The 20,821-nt window shown below is 38.0% G+C and overlaps 2 protein-coding genes across 4 annotated transcripts; both read left to right on the plus strand.

The window, feature by feature from the left end:
* The first annotated feature begins 9,637 nt into the window (after positions 1-9,637).
* LOC131320677 (translocase of chloroplast 34-like) lies at positions 9,638-13,696 on the plus strand. The gene is made up of 8 exons (XM_058351458.1): positions 9,638-9,883; positions 10,051-10,155; positions 11,055-11,162; positions 11,242-11,366; positions 11,757-12,021; positions 12,935-13,003; positions 13,091-13,252; positions 13,348-13,696. Exons 2-8 carry the CDS (start codon positions 10,054-10,056, stop codon positions 13,468-13,470), a joined length of 954 nt encoding a protein of 317 aa, XP_058207441.1. The 5' UTR covers positions 9,638-9,883; positions 10,051-10,053; the 3' UTR covers positions 13,471-13,696.
* Positions 13,697-14,992: 1,296 nt separating this feature from the next.
* On the plus strand, positions 14,993-18,743 carry LOC131320678 (cell division cycle 20.5, cofactor of APC complex-like). Of its 3 annotated transcripts, XM_058351460.1 has the most exons (8): positions 14,996-15,329; positions 15,435-15,533; positions 15,973-16,164; positions 16,439-16,708; positions 16,799-16,901; positions 17,131-17,447; positions 18,000-18,161; positions 18,270-18,743. In XM_058351460.1, exons 1-8 carry the CDS (start codon positions 15,243-15,245, stop codon positions 18,411-18,413), a joined length of 1,374 nt encoding a protein of 457 aa, XP_058207443.1. In that variant the 5' UTR covers positions 14,996-15,242; the 3' UTR covers positions 18,414-18,743. The 3 variants fall into 3 exon arrangements, with proteins under 3 accessions (XP_058207442.1, XP_058207443.1, XP_058207444.1); XM_058351459.1 differs by having other exon boundaries at positions 14,993-15,329; positions 18,000-18,743; XM_058351461.1 differs by lacking the exons at positions 14,996-15,329; positions 15,435-15,533 and having other exon boundaries at positions 16,042-16,164; positions 16,422-16,708; positions 18,000-18,743.
* The last annotated feature ends 2,078 nt before the right edge of the window (positions 18,744-20,821 follow it).

Consider the following 20,821-nt stretch of genomic DNA (forward strand, 5'->3'; position numbering starts at 1 on the left):
GAAAACCACACAAATGTGTATTAAAAAGATAAATTGAGTCACCACATAAAAATGTTACTGGGGCATTAGATTATTTTTCCTCAATTCTTCTAAAATCTCTCCCCCTCCCCACGTTCTCTCCCTCCACCCACACCTCCCACCTCCCCCCCCCCCCCCCCCCCCCCCCTCTCAATTTAAACAAAATAAAAAATCTAAAAAATTAGGGATGAATGTTTGGAGGCTTATGAGACTTCAACTAGATCTCTATAATAGATAGATAGAAGATAGATAGATAGATATATGCATTTCCTAAACATTCAATCGGCTAAATCGTCGGTCTATTGTTCATTTAATTTAGATAGAGTTATTTTTTGTCACTCATGTGCAATAAGTTATTTTTCAATTGTATCACATGCAGAAGTTGTGTAGTAATGTTTATTATTAACGAAGCTCTTACTCTCCTAGAAAAAAAAATTATTTGTGTATATGCTTTCCCAAAATAATTGTCTAATTATCTATTGAGACTATCAAAAGTTCATTTTATGCCCTTTATCTTTTAAAGTAACAAAAAAATAAAATCCAGAGGTACAAAAAATTGCATTTGGTAACATGCACTATAATTTAAATACCAGAAAAGCTAAAATTTATTCTTAAAAACCTCAAAACTTGCTAGCACTAACTATTTTTTTCCTCTGATAAATTAGGCCTCGTTCCGTTAAGGAAAAAAGTTTTTTTTTTTAAACAAGTGCTTATTTTTTGAATTAAGGATGATGTATTATAAGAGAATGACCTATCTTATAAAACGAAAAATAAGTACTTAAAAAATAAGAACTTTAACGGAACGGAAAGTATTTTGAGATTAGTTTAATATCTGGAAATTAGAGGAACAAATAGGGACGGAAAAAATAAATTTTAAAAAATATCACGTTGCGCAGTGAACTGAGTGTTAAAGCTACTTGATTGTTAAGGTCGTTCCACTTACTGATTCTTAGAACAAGTCCAACGGTGGTAAATTTACTAAATTTGCAAAAATCCTACCCCAATGGTAACCCATCTCCATCTATTTTCACCAAAAAAAATTGACACCAGATCCAAACATCAATTCCCTCCCTCCCTTTTTTTTTACAAGTCGAAAATGAGATAAAAATGAACTTATTTGGAAAAAAAAAAATTAGCATTGAATGTCATGAATGTTATTCATGGCCATTTTTGAAGAATGGATCAAGCCATTTTGGCAAAACCAATAAACTTGATCATAAGGGCTTTTGTTTACGCTTTACACATAGTATTTTTTTATTTTTCTTTACAATTTTGGAAAGAGCCAATGGTTGAGTGCCACATGGCAATTGGATCCCATCTCATGGTCTACAAAAAGTCAAAATAAAATGGGCCTGTTTTGTTGGTCAACAAAAAATCCAAGTGCAAAAAAGATCAATAGTTAATGAATCAATCCCAATATAACAAGGTACAGTATACTAGATTTTCCTTATCTTAAATATTCAGCAACAAACTTATCCTTTTCAGGGTAGATTTTTCAAGATCTAATTATATTCACAGACATATTCCTTACATTTTCTTGGATTTTAAGCATTAAGAAAACAAAATACACGAGGATCATTCATGAATGTCACGTGACACTTATTGAAGCACATTTCTATTGAATATGGTTAGTGAGACGAGCGAACTCAAGGAATAGTCCCTGAAAATAAAATTTTTGCTAGTTCTTAGGGAAATGATTTCAATCTACATGCTTTATGGGGCTCGCTGACCAAATCACAGTTTCCTTACAGAAAAACTTAAAGTGAGTTTATCAATAGTTATAGATAAAAAGAAATAAATATTTAACAATATTTATGCAGCAATTCCCTCTTTAACACTAAAACAAAGGGTAAGTACGTACGTGCGTGACAACGGAAGTACGTATGCAGGTAGTAATATTTACTCCGTAGTATATTCCGATGGATATACAAAATGCATACCATACCGGCATCAACAAAAACTAGTTGCACGATAAAATACGGCTATGATCAAGAGCAACACTGGAGTAGAACTGTAGAAGTTTGTTTCGAAAGCCAGGAATATATATATATATATATATAAATATATATATAAATACGGGACGGTTCAGGGGACACCCAAAAAAATACCCAAAATCTCAATCTCATAGTTCCTGGTCGAATTTTTATGATCCAAACCGTTCAATGTGTGCATAATGTGATTTTAAGGGTGCCAATAAGAAATTAGCAAAAAAAATGACCGGAAAATGCTTGATTTGAGTAGTTTTTATTTAAACCATTCAATAAAAAACTGTTCGGATCAGGCCATTTCAGGTCATTTTTTTTCTGATTTCTCGCGGGTACCCTTAAAATCACGTTCTGATCACATTTAGCGGCTTGGATCATCAAATTTTGATCGAGAACTATGAGGTGTTTTTTTAGATATTTTTTTAGGTGTCCCCGGAACCGCCCCGAATATCGGGCTGTGTGTGTATGTATATATATATATATATATATATATATATATATATATATTTCCCAGAACACCCAAAAAAACACCTCAAATCTCAATTTCATAGTTTTCGATCAAATTTTTATGATCTGAACTGTTCAATGTGTGCAAAATGTGATTTTAAGGGTGTCAATCAAAAATTAGCAAAAAAAATAATCGGGAAAGGCTTAATTTGAGCAGTTTTTATTTAAATCGTTCAATAAAAAATTGTTTGAAACTATTCGGATCAAGCCCTTTCCAGTCATTTTTTTTGCTGATTTCTCGCAAGTACCCTTAAAATCACGTTCTAATCACATTGAGCGGCTCGGATCATCAAAATTTGATCGGAAACTATGAGGTATTTTTTTAGGTGTTTTTTTGGATTGCATGGTTCCGGATGATCATTTCTTTTTTATCGGCAAATAGTTCTGGTTAGTCATTAGTCAAGCTCAAGTAAGGTATCGTCGAACAAAGGTAGCCAAAGTTATGACGTGCTCACTTTGCTAGGAAAAAGGTTCTGGTTTCGAGTTTTATCGTAGAGTTTCATTCCCTACCTACACCTATAGATAAAAAAAAGGGGGTAGATTTATTGCATGTATACACGCAAAAGGTATGCAACATATTTCAAGATTTGTTATTCAGAGTTATTGAGACAAGTTTAAAAAAGAGTTTAATCAACAGTTTTTCATACTTTGTTCGAAATAAGTAAAATAAAAAGGAGAGTTTTTTTTTACCGTGTGCAATTATGTTCATCCTCTTTTAAAATATTACCCTCTTTTTTATTAATCCAACTAGGCTCCTCGACCCTAACTTTGGTGCTCCCTCTCACCCTCAATAATTTTTCCCACAATACTGTCTCCTCCCTCACAACGCACCTCACTGCTACCACCACCATCATCTCCGGCAGCCACCTCTCGACAGCAGATGGAATCCGTTGCGGCGGCGGCGGCGCTGCAATCAGGGGATGTCGCCAAATTCCTTCTTGCTCAGTGCGTTGTACAATTTCCCGTGCTTTGCTGGCCACGACTCGTACATGGCCCTCACCTTTGTTTCGGCTCTCCGATCTGATTTTCCGGTCGAGGTTGTGGTGATGATCGACATGTCCAACGCCAATGATAGGACAAAGGTGTTAGGAGTAAGAGGACGAGGATTGGGATGCAGGATTTGGGTGAACCCATGTCTCTCTCTCTGCAGCAGCGCTGCGACTAGGGGACAATGACGAGGAGGAGAAGGAATGCCGCGATGGATCCGATTACTCGCCCGAGGAGTGGAGCAGACGCTGTAAAGGACGACGGCGGGCACTCTCAATAATGGATCCGAGTTGAAGTTCCGCTTGAGCCCTAGCCGGCAGTGGAACCGGTTGAGAGATTCGTGAGGGAGGAGGAGAGAGTGATGTGAAGAGAATTTATCGAGAGTGAGAGGGAGTACCAAAGTTAGGGTGGGGAAGTCTAGTTGGACTAATAAGATAGAGGGCAGTGAACAAAATTGCTCTCCTTTTTATCTCCTGCACAGAAATAGAACATTATTTTTTTTGAGATTGATTTTAGCACTCCAACTTTATCCAATGGCACTCCAACTTTTGTCCTCATTGTGTAAAATTACAAAAATATCATTTCTTTAAACTTTCAATGGCCAAATACTTAACTACCCTCACAATAAATTATGAAAGAAAGCCATTCCTTCTTTCTTTAATCTTTCCTGTACATGTCTGGCTTTCATTGGCCTGCCCTTTTCTCGTGATACCAGAATTTCACTACAAAACCATACCCAGAATTTCACTTCAAAAAAAACTACATGATTCCAGTTCAAAAAAATATATATATATATACCCAGAATTTAAACAACCTTAAAATCCTGCAAATCTTAAAACAACCTTGGCCAAATTAGATGCTTGAATTTTTCTGAAATTCAAGGCCATTCCCAGATTAAGTCCAAAAAACACAAGTTCACACAATGTTACTCCAAAAACCCATACAAAAATATTCATCATCTATCCTAGTAGAGATCTCCAATCATTCAATCTTCATAAAGTCCAACAAAAAAACTATAGATGACATTACAATAGGAAACTGGTTTTCATGCTCCAATTTTTATTAATGGCGCTCTACTTTTAGCGTGAAGCTACTAGAATACTAGTAACTTTATGAACAAAGTGGAGCGCCATCAATAAAAAGTAGAGCGCGAAAATCAAAATCCTTACAATATACTATATGTTCTACCAGTTTCCTAACTAGTTCCTACCAAAAAGTGGAGATCTTCTTTGCACAATTGGTTCTCCACAAACAAATAGCAGCACATCCACCAAACGAACTCCACCACTGCTATAGTTCCAGTGAGGTATTGATCTAACATTCAACTGCAAGAAGTAGTTGGAAGCACATATCAATAAAAAAGAATAGTTCAAAGCATCGATTAATCAAGGAAAAAATCTCATGGAATATACTGCAAAAATAATAATAATCTTACATTGTGTTTCCAGCATATTTATGTTGACATGTTGATTAGCCAAGACAAAATGAGGACTCCTGCTAGTGTTTTCGTCCTTATGTGGGCAAGTCCGACTATTATGTCTAATGTGGTGGCAAACACTATATTTTCGGGTCTTTTTCGCAGTCTTGAAAGTTGAAGGATCACGGATGGTACAGCTATCTCCCTTTCTTTTCTTGGAACCCGATGGTCGTCCTTTGTGGGGTTGAATGCTCAGTTCAAGAGTCAATAGAATTGGAGCATCAATAAGTTGAGCAATTTGCTTAAGGCTATCTTCCTTTTCAACAAGAGGCATGCATTTGTATTTATCTTGAAAATTCTTGAGAAGACATTCAATTTCGCTTCCATTTCCATTTACTCCACCATCCACATTGGTGAATGATCTTATATCAATTCTCCATTGCGGATGTATATTGCCAAGTAGCAAGCTTTCACCTTTCTTGTTAGTCATCATATGTGCACAAGGTAGACCCATGGTCTTTGAAAAATGACCTCTACAAGGACCCAATATAGAAGATGTTGCCAACTCATGTTTGAAAAGCTCTCCAAGAGCAAAGTTGGAAACATGACTAACAAGTTCCTTCAAAATGGGAATTCGAAATTTATGTGTAACTCGAAGCTTTTCACTAGCAATCTTCGCCTTGATCTCATTGTATTGGTTCTCAATTGCAAGACAAATCTTTTCCCTCACTTCATTGAAATTTCCCGTGGAAATGGTGAGATATTTCTTGAGCATTCCTTGTGCACCTTCAGTCCTAGAAGTGACACAATTCCCAAAGTGTAAATGTTTTCCCGTCCATGCATGTACAAAGCTCTCTTTGAAAGGGAGCCAATTATTCTTGATGTAATTAAGAACATATTCTTTCTCTTTGTATTCAACTTCAAGAAGATGCCAAGCTTCATCAAAGGAATTTTCATTCGAAGATTCAATTAAATTAGTCCAAGCCAATAAAAAAGTCTCCCAATCTTCTCCTCCTTCAAATTGAGACTTACACTTTGAGAGAATGTTTTTCTCAATGTGTCACATACATAGAATATTTGCAGTTCCTAGAAAAACAACTTTAATGACATTCATCAATGCTAATTCCCTATCAGATAAAATCACAGAAGGTTGCTGGTCATGGCCCAAAATTTTACTGAATCTTTTCAATGTCCACACATAGTCTCCTTCTTCCTCTTTGCATGAAAGCAAAACAATAATAAAATGATCCATTGAAACTTGAAACTCCCACTATATCAAGTAATGACATCTTATATTTGTTTCTCATAATTACAATCCATCACAAAGACATAGGGGGTAACTCTTGGTTAACGCAATTGAAGAAGGATGTGCAAAGAACAAATGAGTCGAATGGCTATTTCCAACACGTTTTATATCAAAAGTGAAGTCCCCTTGATCCAATTTATCAAATAATGCTTGAATCATTATACGACCTGCTAATACAACTTTTGTGATGTTAGCCTTTGCATTATAAACTGTCCTTACTATTGCTTTGCAATTGGGATTACTTTGCCGCAATGATGTAAGAATTTGTCGAGGAGGTATACTAGCCGTGGTCATTCGTTTTATACTTAGTACCTCTTCATTTGAAAAACGACAGCAATACGAATGTCCGGACATATCACTTGACGGTTCATGATTATGAGAGGCATTTTTTATCTCCACTTTTCAACACTCACCGCCTTTCTTTTTTCTCCACAACTCAAAAGGACAGTTGATAAGGCGAGAGCCCGATATCTTTTTCCTTTCATTCAATGGAACACTAGTGCCTCGATATTTTCCACCTCTGTCGTAACCAATAATAACATAACAACCCAATTTTGATTTTTTAATTGCTGTAACATAACCTTCTTTTAATGCCACGTTGCGAACTCTATCTAGGAGCTCTTCTCGAGTTAAAAAATTCTTCACTAACAATGATGATAGTTCTCTAGACTCACCATTCTCCACAACTGACATTTTTTCTTCTACACTCCCTGTTACCAAGCCACAAATGACTACCACATGTTACATTTTCTATTTTACAATCCATAGTATACAAACAAACCCTAGATTTAGAATCTCAAGCATATTAGGAAAGAAAATTACCAGAATCATTTGTAGAAAATAAACCCTAGATTTAGTATCTCGGGCATATTAGAGCATCAGCAGTGGAATAAGTAAATGTAAATAATCAAAATATGCCACATCAGATTTTGATTATCTATTGAGAGGTTGCTAAAGTTAGCAACGACAAATCCCACATTGGTTATTTTTTGTCCATAATCAAAACCAATGGGCTCTCCAAACTTTTTTCCTTCATTTCACGCATATTTTTTTAAAATGCGGTTTTTGAAGGAAAAAAAACAGTTTATGTTAGAAAACAGTTAAAAAAAAGTTTTTCGAAACAAAAAACAGTTTTTCAAAAAACACAATTTGTTCACTTAAAAACTGTAAATACAATTTTGAGAAATTTGAAAGAATTATATTTACACAAATAGTTTCGAAATTTTAAAAACTATAAATACAGTTTTTGTGTAAAAACCAGTTTTCTATAAAAGAGTTTTAAAATTTCAATAACAGATTTTTGAAAAACACACTTTATTTACTTATAGTTTTTAAAATTTTTGAAAAAATTGTTTTTTGTAAAAAAAAAAAAGCTTATGAAAAAAACAGAAAAAAATCTGAAAGTTACAATTTTTTAAAATTATTTTTTGAAAATATTGTTGAGAGAGAGAGAGAGAGAGAGAGAGAGAGAGAGAGAGAATGGAAGAGAGAAGGTTTTTGTGTAATGTTAGTGTACTTGATTGAGAGATAAAAAATGGTTATTGACAAAATATTGCTAGTTTTGATTATTGAAGAGTCAAAATTTGATGAGTTGTAAAGAGGTTGCTAGACTTGGTTATTCCAATGTGAGTACTTTTTTTATCTAACATTGCTAACTTTAACAATTTTTTATTTTGCTTATTCCACTGTGGATGCTCTTAGGAAAGGAAATTACCAGAATCATTTGTAGAGTTGAATGATTTGTAGAACTCCGACATTTCTTCAATGTTGTTTGTGGCTGTGAGATTTATGATGTCATTTAGCTCTGAAAAATCTTCATCCGTAAATCCCATAGTTGCTTGAAAGCCACCAATATCTTGATTCTCACCCTCCATTGTTGAAAAATCTTCATCTGTAAATCCCATAGTTGCTTGAAACGACCGAACCCCGCCCTCATTGAAGTGGACGGGAGTGTGTAGACGAAGAAGATGGGTATCAGTGAAAAGGGTTTTCACTTTTCACCCGAAAAGTCACTCCTAGGAAGATAATGTTCTGGGACTGAGAGTAAATAAATAAAAAAGGGTAATTTGGACATTATGAAAAGAACCCAGAAGAAAGTACAAGGATAGTTTAGGAATTTTACCTAATAAGGCCAAAAAGAGGAGTACCATTGTTGAAAATGGGAGTGCCGAAATCAATAGCCTTATTTTTTTGCTGAAAAGTTAAAAATTTCATGAAAATGGGAGCGCCGAAATCAGTAGCCTTATTTTTTTGCTGAAAAGTTAAAAATTTCATTGATATCAGAGAGAGTACATCGAAGGGTACATCATTCATTGACAAATGAGAGAATAGTCAAACAAGCGAATAAGCTTCAAAAAGAGAAAACTTATACCCCAAAGCCCTCCAGATCGAGAGCAGTAGTACAACACCACATCAACCACTACATCTCATAGAACTAAACTCACACACATCAAAAAAAAAAACGCTAAAACAAGACACCCACAAAAGGTGAAGAAGACACCCGAAGGGAAGAGATAACCAAAACAACATAAAATTAAATCGGAAAAACTCCCTAAAAACCTAACCCTAGTGGAACCAAAACACCACCAACGTCACACCACAGTAATCCCCGTCCAAAGCCACCACCACCAGTTGCTGCAGATCAGACCACCACCACCACAAGTCATAAATCCGACATCGGACAGCAAATATCACCACCATTAGACGTCGGCAATACCACCAAACCAACTATTGTGGCAAACCACCACCACCAACCCTTCGAACGGCAACACCACCACTACCAGCAAACGACAGCAAACCTCGGACGACGTAGAGATGGATGGGGAGAACTGGTCGCCAACAGAACCGTGGATGGATTCGACAAGAAACGGGGAAGGACCAGCTAGGGAGAGGGAGGGGAGGAAGAAAGAGAAGAGAAGGCGGCATGAGGGAGGGGGTTGCCTTTGGTTGCTCGTTCTGTTTCCTCCTCCTCCTCCCCTCTCTCTCTTCTTCGAACTACATCTATTTTTGGGGAAATTGATTTTCAAGTTTTTTTTAATTATATTTTATCGTAGTTGACGTGGGCCCACTGCCATGTCAGTGTCGGATTTGGATTCGGATACTGTAAACTTTTTGATGTTTCAAACAAATCATTAAGAGTGGATTAAAAAAAAAACAAATCATTAAGATTTTTTTGGCTAAATAATCTATTTAGATTATTATTTTTGTTTTTATTGATTTTTTGTATTTTTTGTATTTTTTTTATAGATTATTACTTTGTCATGAAAAAAGAATTTAAAAAGTAAAAAATTAATATCGAGACTCAAATTTTTTTATAATAAAAATAAAAATAAATCGTTATTGACTTAGTTTTATCTTTATTCAATAAAAATTAAGTTTAGATTATTATAATTTGGATTCGGGTACCGTAAACTTTTTGCTGTCTCTCTCCAGTTTCCACCGAGAATTAGAGGAGTAAAAGGGTGGGGGTTTTTTACAGTACATCCGCGGGGAACCTACAACTACAACAGCTCAAGGCGATAAGGCCAATCTCGTCTCCTTCTGCAGCTGTAGCTCTAGCCCTAGCCCAGGGCTGATTCTAGGTCAGAGTCACCAAAACCCCTTTCCCTCCTCGTAATCTAAGCCAATCTCCTCGAATTGCGGATAGGCGAAGAGAAAACGCTGGTAAATTCTTCCTCTCAAAACTAATAACCCATTTAGGGTTTAGGGTTTATCTCAATGTTTGACCCTCTTTTTTTTTTTTTTTTTAATTTATAAACCTAATTGCTAGCCGAATCGTGTTATTCTTGCGTTTCTTGATTTTGGGTTTTTTCTTATCTGGGTGAGAGCAGTTGATGATGGCGTCTCAGATAATCCGAGAATGGACTGGGATTCAGCAGTTCCCTCCTGCCACTCAGACCAAAATGCTTGAATTGCTTGGAAAACTCAAGCAAGAGGTGCGCTTTTCTATATCCCTTTTTAACCTAAATATACTTCTTGAAGTTGAAGGCCATTTTAATATATATGATATGAATAGAAAGACACTGTTGATAAAAATACAAAAAAAAAGAAAAGAAGAGGAGGACACTTAAATTTTGTTTTCGGGGTTAGAGCCTGTTTTGAAGTGCTTTTTAGACCTTTCCTCTGAACCGGAAAGTGAAAATACTATGAGGAATAAGGAGCATGCAATTGGCTGATGTTTTTGTCGGTAAACTTCTCTAATTGTGAGTATAAAGATGAAGTTCACGTCTTTAACCTCTCAAAAAACAGTTATTTCCATGAAAAAGATTTGCTTTTCACCCCATAGAGTTCCTAAACAGTTGACATTCAGATAAAATATGGCATTGATAGGATAACAATCTAGGTTTTGTAGTCTGGATCATTTCTATTTTGTTGTCCTGAAGTGGAACATGAAAACAACCATGAAAATAATGAAAATGATGGTATTTGACTGGCCAATGTATCCATCTTTTATACTCCTTCGACATCTATGAGCAAGTCCACTTGTTGAAGCCAATATGACTTTTCCAGAGCCATTTATTGGCTTCCTATTGTGTGAATAGCAATGTTGTTGCACGGGGTTGGTGCCACTTTGGCACAATCTCACATCAAGATGCAAATCAAATGGCTTGGTTGATGTGGGAGAAATGGCCATCTTTTGGCATCAGCAAATGGCAATGGTGGACTTGAATTTTGCCAAAAACGTTGCCTAAGTATGGCCTTGGCACCCTAAATGGTGACGGGTGAACTTGCTCTAAGTGTCTTTGTAACTTGTCCCCACTAATCAAATAGATTAGTTGTTTTACACTTTTACTAATTAGTTTGTTCAATATTACTTGGCACATCTACTATGTAGAATGTAAACAGCCTGACAATTCTTGTGATGGGGAAAGGAGGTGTTGGAAAATCTTCGACGGTGAACTCCATCATTGGGGAAAGGGTGATGGCTGTCAGTGCATTCCAGGTATATGTATTTTTTTGTTTATTACATTGCAACAGTCAGTTGACATGTTTTTGAACATATAAATTGTATGATTTTGCAGTCAGAAGGGCCAAGACCTATGATAGTTTCACGGTCACGAGCAGGATTTACGTTGAACATAATCGACACTCCAGGAATCGTCGAAGGAGGATATGTCAATGATCAAGCACTTGAGCTCATAAAAAGGTTTGTATCATCTATGCATGTACTTAAGGTTATAAACTTTCAGTTGTTTGATGATATTTGTGATACATTTTGATTGCACTCTAAGTCCCTGTTTGTTTAACTGGACTAATAGTCAGGGAGATATAATGCCGTCAGCTATGCAATTCCATCAGTATCTTAGTTATGGGACTTGTAATAACACATGTCCCAAGGTCTTATATATGCACCCTGTGATGGATTCATATCTGATAGATATTGAATCCTGAATCCTGGCCGCAAAAAATATCAACCAGATGTAAGATATGTGGTCCCTGGGATTTATAATCCAACCTATGCTCAACTCTTCAAAACAAGGCCCTAAATATTCTTGTGCTTTAATTGTGTTAAATTGTTTTTGGATGGTCCTGACAGGTTCCTTTTGAACAAAACCATTGATGTTTTGCTTTATGTCGACCGACTAGATGCGTATAGAGTGGATAACTTGGATAGACAGGTTGTCAGAGCTATAACTGATAGTTTTGGCAAAGAAATATGGCAAAGAGGAATGGTCGTCCTGACACATGCTCAGCTCTCTCCTCCAGATGGTTTGAGTTACGAGGATTTCTTCTCTAGAAGATCGGAAGCTCTTCTAAAAGTTGTTCGCGGGGGAGCTCGCATAGCGAACAGAGAATTGGAGGTACCCATCTGAGATATACATCTTATTCTGCCTAGATATTGCCTCCACTTGTCTACCCTAGATTTTCCCCCTTTCTGGAAGCTTCATAGATATTTCTCTATGTTTCGTATTATCCAGCAATGAACTCAATGTGTGTTGTGTGACTTGCTGTCTCTTTGAAGGTGTGTGCGCCTCTCACTTGTGGAATTTGCAGGGGTTAGATTGAAAGAAATTCATGTTTGTTGCACACTTGAAACCAACTTGTCCTTTTTTTTTTTTGGTAAATACCCACTTGTCCTTTATCATATGGATAATCTTATTTGGTTTCTTGTTGAGTTCTCATCTGCATAAGTCCAACGACGTTTTTTGGGGCTTCCCTGATTTGTTAGGGTGGTTTGGATTCCACCACTAGTATACTCCTGAAGTTGGTTAAAACTCCCCTCATGGCCAGGTCCAACTGCATAAGTCCAAACAACTTGGTGTTATGCTTCATGCTCTGATGAGATTTGCAAAGTTGAGATTTCATATTTAAGCTTTTCCACGGGAAAAAGACATTATAAAAATAGCTGTTTGACTACATAATTTAGTCTCTGTTCCCCTTCACTTTGAGGACACTTATACGGCATATATGCAGATGCCTAGAGAGTAGAGAGGGTCCTTGAATCGAAAATATTCCAAGAACTTGAATTACTTGCAATACGGTGGGAAATGAATTATTTGCAGCTGCAGTGCAGCTTCTCTCCTTCAGCATGATAAGATTCCAAATTGAGCTCGTGTTTCGTTCAGTCATGGTGTCCTTTTTCTTACGGAAGTTGGATTGCTTTATAATGATATTTTTCTTAGCAATCTTTTTCAGTTTTTTGCCCTAATTATTTAATTGTTTTGAGAGATTTTCTTTTTATCTGATTTTCTTTGTTTCTGTTGCTGCTCCCAGGATTATTCTCTTCCAGTTGTTTTGGTTGAGAACAGTGGGAGATGTAATAAAAATGATTGTGACGAAAAGGTTGGTAACTTGCACTCTGCCGTCCAACTGTTATTATTTTGTTTTCATAAATCTTTACCGCAATACTTGTTTTTCTTTGGATCACAGATTGTTCCAAACGGGACCGCTTGGATTCCCAATCTAGTCAAAACAGTAGCAGATGTTGTTGCAAATGGAAGCAAGGGTATTTTGGTTGACAAAAAGCTAATTGAAGGGCCAAACCCAAACCAAAGGGGGAAGTTGCTTATTCCTATCATTTTGGCAATCCAAGTAAGCTTCTAAACTTGTGTGGCTGCTGTGTATCACTTTAACATATGAGGTGGATCTTTTATTAAGTTTGTTCTTCCTGTCCTTATTCCAAACAGTACTTTCTTATTATCAAACCGATTAAAGCGTGGATCAATCATGATGTCAAGAACGAAAGGAAACCTGCATGGGAGTTGTGGGACGTGGATTCCGCTGGACAGGATGGAAATTTGTCTGATTAGCCTGTAGCTTTGATCACAATTGATTTTTTAGAGTTTTGGCAAAATTTCTCTCATGTGCGTATTTTTTTGTTGTAGTAGTATTTATTTTCTCGTCTTTTGAAGTTGACACGATTGGTGGCAGCGGCTGTTGGATCTGTGTTTTCGTGTTTTGAGGAGACTACTTGTGTTCTTTGTACGGTTTATGCACTTCGCATTGAATCACCTGGGTCATTTTGTATCTTTGAAAGATATCGTCTCTCTTATGTGTTTTTCCCTGCTGCTTTTGTTTAAAGGAAATCAAGCTAAATAACCTCCTCAAACTATTTAGATCGATGAATGATGAAATGATCTTAATTGCTGTTTTTTCATTTGATTTTATTCCTTCTTCCAATGGAGGCCTTTTTTTTTTTTTCCCCAGATAGATTGTTTTCTCAATGCAGGGTGGGCTAAGGCCGTTTTCGTACTTTCCTAACTCTAGTTGTGGTTTCACAAGGGCATGTAAAATTTATTGATTCCGTTCGTTTTGTGATTTTGGATTTAGGTTTGTAGGTAATAAGTGTAGAGAGAAATATAATAATGATTGAAATAAGGATAATAATTAGAGAGAGAGATAAATGAAATTAATGATTGAAAAAAAATAGAATGATGATTAGAATCTAAAATTCAAAATCATTAAACGAACGGGGTCAATTGTGTTTGTATTTAGTACTAGCATTTTAATGAAGTCTTGCTCGAAGACTAATTGTAGCCCAAGTGACCACAACTGTTGGTTAGTATTTTTAATGATCTAGATTTATTTTGAATCTTTTACAGGTAAAGGATTCAACAGATCAAAACTATTAATTGAGTAATATAAACGGTCCAATCTGAACCGTACAATCTTCTATGTAGCAGGATCCTAAAATAATGACAAGCCGTGATGGAGGTTTTGAACAGCAGATGGGGAATTCATTTATTCATTTTTCCCATCAGGTCATCAGGAAAATTGAAAACCACCGTCATTCTCGTACTTTATGGAGTAATTTTTTTTTCTTGCAGAAACAGATTTTCGAAAATCAAAACCATATTGACAGTGTTTTCTACTTCCCCTAAAGTTATTGATCTCAAAAGTATTCACGTAACTTTTTCGGAATGAAAATGAAAGTGCATGTACGGTAATTCATCGTCTTTGTCAGGGAGTATTGTTTTGTCATGCCGCACCACTATCTGTAGTGGGCTCCAACGCAGCATTGAAACATTTATCAATTGAAGAGAAAACTTTCAGGTACAGGGGCAAAAGGGGAATTCCAAGTTCCAATTTGCGAACCCGGGTATGGTATTGTGTGCATGGTGTTGTGCACATTCGGACCGTTGATCTCGGCAATCAACGGTCTGGATTGCACGATGCTGTGCATAACAAATGGCAATCTAGACCGTTGATCGCCAACCAATGGCAATCTAGACCGTTGATCGCCAACCAATGGCAATCTAGACCGTTGATCTCGGTGATCAACTGTCCAATGGTGGGCTGCACCGTGCATAGCACCCTCTCCCAATTCGCTAGTAATTCCCTCCAAAACTACTACTCCTACAAACAAACAAACGGTAAAACGACAGACGATTCGCCAAGAGCCAAAGGGAATAAACAGGCACTCGACCGTTACAGAAACCAAATCCCATATTTTCCCCGCCAAACAATAAAAATTACAATTTCCCCATTGTTATTAATCCCTGTCCTTTAGACTCAAAGCAGAAACAGCAGGGATCGATTCGATTACGTTCGGATTTCTCAATCTTTAGTGACCTGACTAACAATGGATCCGAACCCCGAAAGGAGGCTACAATCCGATTGGTACTCTCCGACTCGCCTCAGCAGCAGTCCCGTCCAATTCGACTTCCCGGTAATTGAGGCCCCTTCTCTTCAATCATTCTCTCTATTTTCTATTTTTCTATTTTAGTCCTTTTCAACCTGTGGTAATAGTTGTTTTTGTTTTGGAACAAATAAGGGAGATAGGTTTATACCCAATAGGAGTTTGATGGATCTTGATCAAGCCCACACTTTGTTGACAAGAAGGACTCAAGAACGAAGCAGACCTCGTATCGATGTTAGTCTCTCTCTCTCTCTCTCTCTCTCTCTCTCTCTCTCTCTCTCTCACGATGAAGATTCCTCGAGTAATTGATTAATGGGTATTGGTTTTGTCAATTTTTTTTTAAATTTGAGTCTGTGACGTGAAGGATATTTCATGGGCATCGAGTGTCTGACATATTCTTTTGATTCTTGGGCTTTCTGGGTATTGTGGCATGTACTTACTGGGATTTTCTTTGATGGGTTTTTTTTTTTGATTCTTGAATAATGCTAACCGTGGGATGAAAAACCTGCTAAAATCTTTAAAATGTATTCCAGATTGTATGTTTCTTCTGTGGGGTTATGGGGAGATGAAGAATGCAATTCTTTCTTCTTCTTTTTTTCTGAAAATGACGAAGGACGTTATTTGAAACCTCCAATTGGGACTCTCACTTACTGGGTCTTTTTCTTTCCGCCAGGACAAATACCGGCTGAAGTTGGATGAGAATCTGAATTTGGATTCGGAAGGAAGACCATTCAAGATGCTGGTTTTCAGAGGAAGCCCCAAATCAAGCAGAAAATCGATACGCCATATCGATGAGATGCGGCGTAGTGAAGATGAAGCTCTTTACTATGCAAAAAAGGCCACGCAATACCGATACTTCCCCAAGGTACATGGTCCCTTCACTTATTTCCACATTCTCAAAATGCCTGCAATTTTAAGTTTTTTCAAACTGTATACATTTGTAAATTTTAGCCATGTTCTTCATGAATGCATTCATACCATTGCAGTTTGACATTTTTGAATGTGAATTGGTGCTTCGTGAATCTTGCTTATTACTCCTTCAACTTCCCTTTTGACATAGTCATATGAGAATCTGTACACTCTTTCCGTTAGTGAAGTTTTTTTGGTCCTTCTGAATCGAAGGGCTAATTTGTATGCAGAGTGAAGCTAGCGTATTGGATGCACCGAATATCAGAGATGACTACTATTCGACCATCATGGACTGGGGGAAAAACAATCTTCTGGCTGTTGCTTTGGGATCAGAAATACATTTGTGGAATGCCAAGAACAGAAGTGTTCAGAAGTTGTTGAAAGTAGATCGCGCGAATGATTACCCTTCAAGCGTAGCCTGGTCCAATGATGCCAAAAGAGTAGCAGTTGGACACCAATGCTCAGAGATTCAGCTTTGGGATGCCGAGGCTTTCAAATACGTATAATCCTCTTCCTTTCTCTTTCCACCATTTAAGATGAACCAATTTGTCGCGCCTTTTTAACTGAAATTTGGTTTGATTTTTGCACAGGTTAGAAGCTTAGAAGGCCATCAGAAAAGGGTGGGCGCCCTTGCATGGAATGGACATATTCTAACATCAGGAAGCCAAGACAAATCCATTATCAATCATGATGGTAAGAATCAGTATCAGTTTTATGTTCTGTTTACAAAAAGCATAAACCAAGTTGGTTTTTACTTTCTGTGGAAAACAAGAACAGTTGTTTCTAGTTTTCAGATTTTGTGAAAACCTGAAAATAAAAACTTCATCAAACACCACCTAATCTATTTCAACACTATGACTCACGCTAATACGCGATATAAGGAGATTACATAATGTTGATTTCTTGCTTGCTGCTTTGACAGTGAGAGTGGGAAACAGTTTGATTTCTCGAGTACGAACACATGCTAGCGAAGTTTGTGGTTTGAAATGGTCGAGCAAAGGCAATCTGTTGGCGAGTGGTGGCAATGACAATCTTGTTTATATTTGGGAAGCCTTCAAGATTGGTTCATCCCATTTCCTGCATCGGTTGAATGACCATCGTGGAGCAGTGAAGGCACTCGCTTGGTGCCCCTATGACTCTGATATTCTAGCTTCTGGAGGAGGTACAAAGGATGGGTGTATTAAGCTATGGAACGTACAAAGGGGATTATGCATTAACAGCATTGGTACCAATGCCCAGGCAAGTTTGACACAATCCTCTCCCAGTCTCCCTTTTAGAGCTAAACCATACAATGGGAGTCATAATTTTCTCTTGATTTGGTTCTAACTATCCTCTGCGAGCTTTTGTGTTATATAACTATCCTTTTTCTATTCTATGCTTCCGTTTTCTGTAAAACATATCTGGCGAACTGTTTCTGAAAACAATTATGGTGTAAAATTTGTGAAACTTCCCACTTTTCATGAAGCACCAAAAAGACGCTTCGGTTTTTTTGTGAACTTTTTTGGCAGGAAATGGAAACCATGAATGTTTTCGAACATTCTATTGTTTTTCTTTCTGAAAACAGGAAACACGAAAACAGTACTAAACAGACAACACAATTCTCTCCACTTCAGTACACAGTTCTCTATGAACCATTATTTGGCAGCAACTACTGCATTATTTGGTAGTTCACCATGACCTGATGCAGTTTTACCTTTACAGTAGCAACAAAACTAAGTCAAGGTTCTGAAAATGTGTTTTGATACATTGAGAATTGCATTGATTGTAGTAGTTCCTTTCATATATGATCAGGTATGTGGCTTGGAATGGAATAGGCATCATAAGGAGATACTGAGCGGTCATGGTTTCAGTACTGACACGCTAAATCACCAGCTATGCTTGTGGCAGTACCCTTCAATGTCTAAAATGGGAGGGCTAAAGCGCCACTCGTCCAGAGTCCTCCAACTTGCACAGGTACACATAATAGTCCTTCAACAAATCAAGCTAGAGTTTCGATTGTTAGACATCAAACTTTGTAATCCTCAAACCTCATCTCCCCTTGAAATGATTGATATATTGCAGAGCCCAGATGGACTAACTGTGATGTCAGCCGGGGCAGACCAGACCCTTCGCGTGTGGGAGATTTTTGGACCACCAAAGCGTGACAACTCTAGGGTTTCGGAACTTGATGGCCTGTTGTCCCTCAAGACATCACCCATAAGATGACAGAAAGAGTAATATGTTTAGTGTACTTTGTTTTGATCAATGTAGTTTCAGTGTCGTACATAAAATGGTGAGACATTTGGCAAAGATGGAATATGGGGGTCTCCAATATACTGCCGTTGTAGTTTAGATCATCCCAAATCAGTTTCAGCATACGAGCTTATTCCACCAATTTCCATCCAACAATTGATGGATCTTGATTTGTTGTCCTTGTTGCCTAATGTCGTTGAATTCAACTAAGGATTAGTTGCGTTCTATTATATATCTTCGGGTAGAACACGACTCAAGCTACGCACAGACTATATATTGTGTTTGTACCACAAGAAATGGAAAGTCTCAGATTCGTCAAAAAGACCCTCAAATCAAAAACTCAATGATGATATCCTCCTTATTTGCTTTGTAGTTGTTTCGGTCAACTTCAAGTCAGGCAGTTGGTCTGTTGTTCATAGATAACTGATTTTAAGATACTACTAACGCAAGCGGGTGAAGGAGCTACATCTCTATCCTTTTGGAAGATCTATCTATCTTGTCATCCAGAGCTGCCGTAACTTGGGCTCATCATGCTATACTCACGGGGAAAGACAAACGAGTGGTTCACAAAAGGGAAGGAGTTACAGACTCTTAACAGTCAAAGTGAGCTCTTTCATTCTCAATCAAAGAATTCACAATGAATCAAATCTCCCCGGGTAGGATCCCTCGGGAGGAGCTAATACTCACTAGTTACTACCCCTCTTCTTTTCCTTGGAACATCACTCTTCTTCCCCTTCTTGTTCCTATGATCTTCTTTATCCACTTCTCTATTCTGGCATGACACCCTTTTACCTCCTCTACTAAAGCGAGGTATATTGAACTATGCTCGGTTCTCTTTCATGCCGTTAAAAGCTAGTATCAATGATTGAATCAACATCCACACCTCTACCAATGATTTTCTCGATGCATGTGATCAAAAAATCAAATGTAGTTTCTTGAAACATCCCTACTACTCTTCTTCCTCTTCTTCTTCCTGTGATCTTCTTCTTCTTTATCCACATTCCTATTTTGGTGGCATGACACCCTTTTCCCTCCTCTACAAACCCCACTCCTCAAATCCACACCCACCAATCCCTCTCCCACTTCTCCCCCTCCCTCAACCTTACCCCTAGCCCTACCCACACCCAAACCCATCTTGAATCTCACTCTACCCCTCTTTTCTAACAACCCCATCTTCATTTTCTCATCAACCAAAAAACCCCCATCAACTTTCCCAAATGACCCAACAATCCCACTTCTCTCCTCCCCACCAATCTCTCTCTCACCCATCTCCGGAAACGCCGGCAACCACCTCGGTACGTGCAAAACCCCGGTCCTTTTCGCCGTAAAAACGGCCCTCTCGGGCGAAGGAGGACGGGGAAGCGGCTTCGCGAACGGGATTTCGTCGGTGCGCTCGACAAAGCTCGAGAGGTCGGCGAGGGTGGCGGAAGCGAGCGGCTGCCGGCTCGGGTCCCAGGCGCCGCGGAACCCGTGGACGGAGGTGAGGTCCTCGACGGAGCGGACGACGTCGAGGAGGTTGGACTGGGTCCGGCCGGAGGAGGCGGAGGCGGCGGCGGCGGACCGCGCCAGGGCGCAGAGGTACCTGGCGGCGACGTCCGTGAGGGTGTCGAGGGCGGAGAGCCGGGCCGATGTGAACCCAACCGACTGACAGATCTGTGCCGACGCGATTCTCGTGACGGCGAACGCGAACGTGGACGGATCGGTTTCCGATGGTTCTTGTTCCGTTGTTGACGGTTGGGATTTCATGGTGTGGAGAGAGAGAGAGAGAGAGAGAGAGAGAGAGAGAGAGAAACCCTAGACTATAGACGACGTATTTGTGATTGGCCCGATTGGGTGAAAGGCGAGGCTGCCCTCGTGAGTGTACATGGAACTCTGCTATGTGGTGGAACCAAGATTTGAAATCGGCAATGACACCCTTCGATGGGATTCTATTTTTGTTCGATGTGAAACATAACTTAAGAAGAAAAAAAAATGATATTCGCGCACATTTTTTTGGTGCATGTGTTTCACTTTCAATGTGAAATTAAAAATTAAACTTTGTCCTTAAGGGAAGGGAGTACTTTCTTTTTTGATAATTACACTTCCTTTTTTAATTTTTAGTGTTGAAATATGTATGTATTTTTTTATTAAAAGATAATAAAAAGAGTTGGATATCAAAAAATGAAAGGTAGAAATCAATTCCCCATATAATAGAGGATTGTTCAACTCTCTTGTGGTAATTAAAGGAAAGCCAATTGAGAAATGATTTTTTATCTGGGTCATTTTTTAATATTGCAATTTGTACACTTCCTTTTTTGAGGCCGTGTTTTTATGAATTTAACTTAAACTTAATTTAAATTTGAGAATTTTGTCCTTATTTGAATTTTTTCCGTATTTGTTAG

This window comes from Rhododendron vialii, chromosome 3a (genome assembly GCF_030253575.1).
Source record: "Rhododendron vialii isolate Sample 1 chromosome 3a, ASM3025357v1".
In the NCBI taxonomy this organism is placed as follows: domain Eukaryota; kingdom Viridiplantae; phylum Streptophyta; class Magnoliopsida; order Ericales; family Ericaceae; genus Rhododendron; species Rhododendron vialii.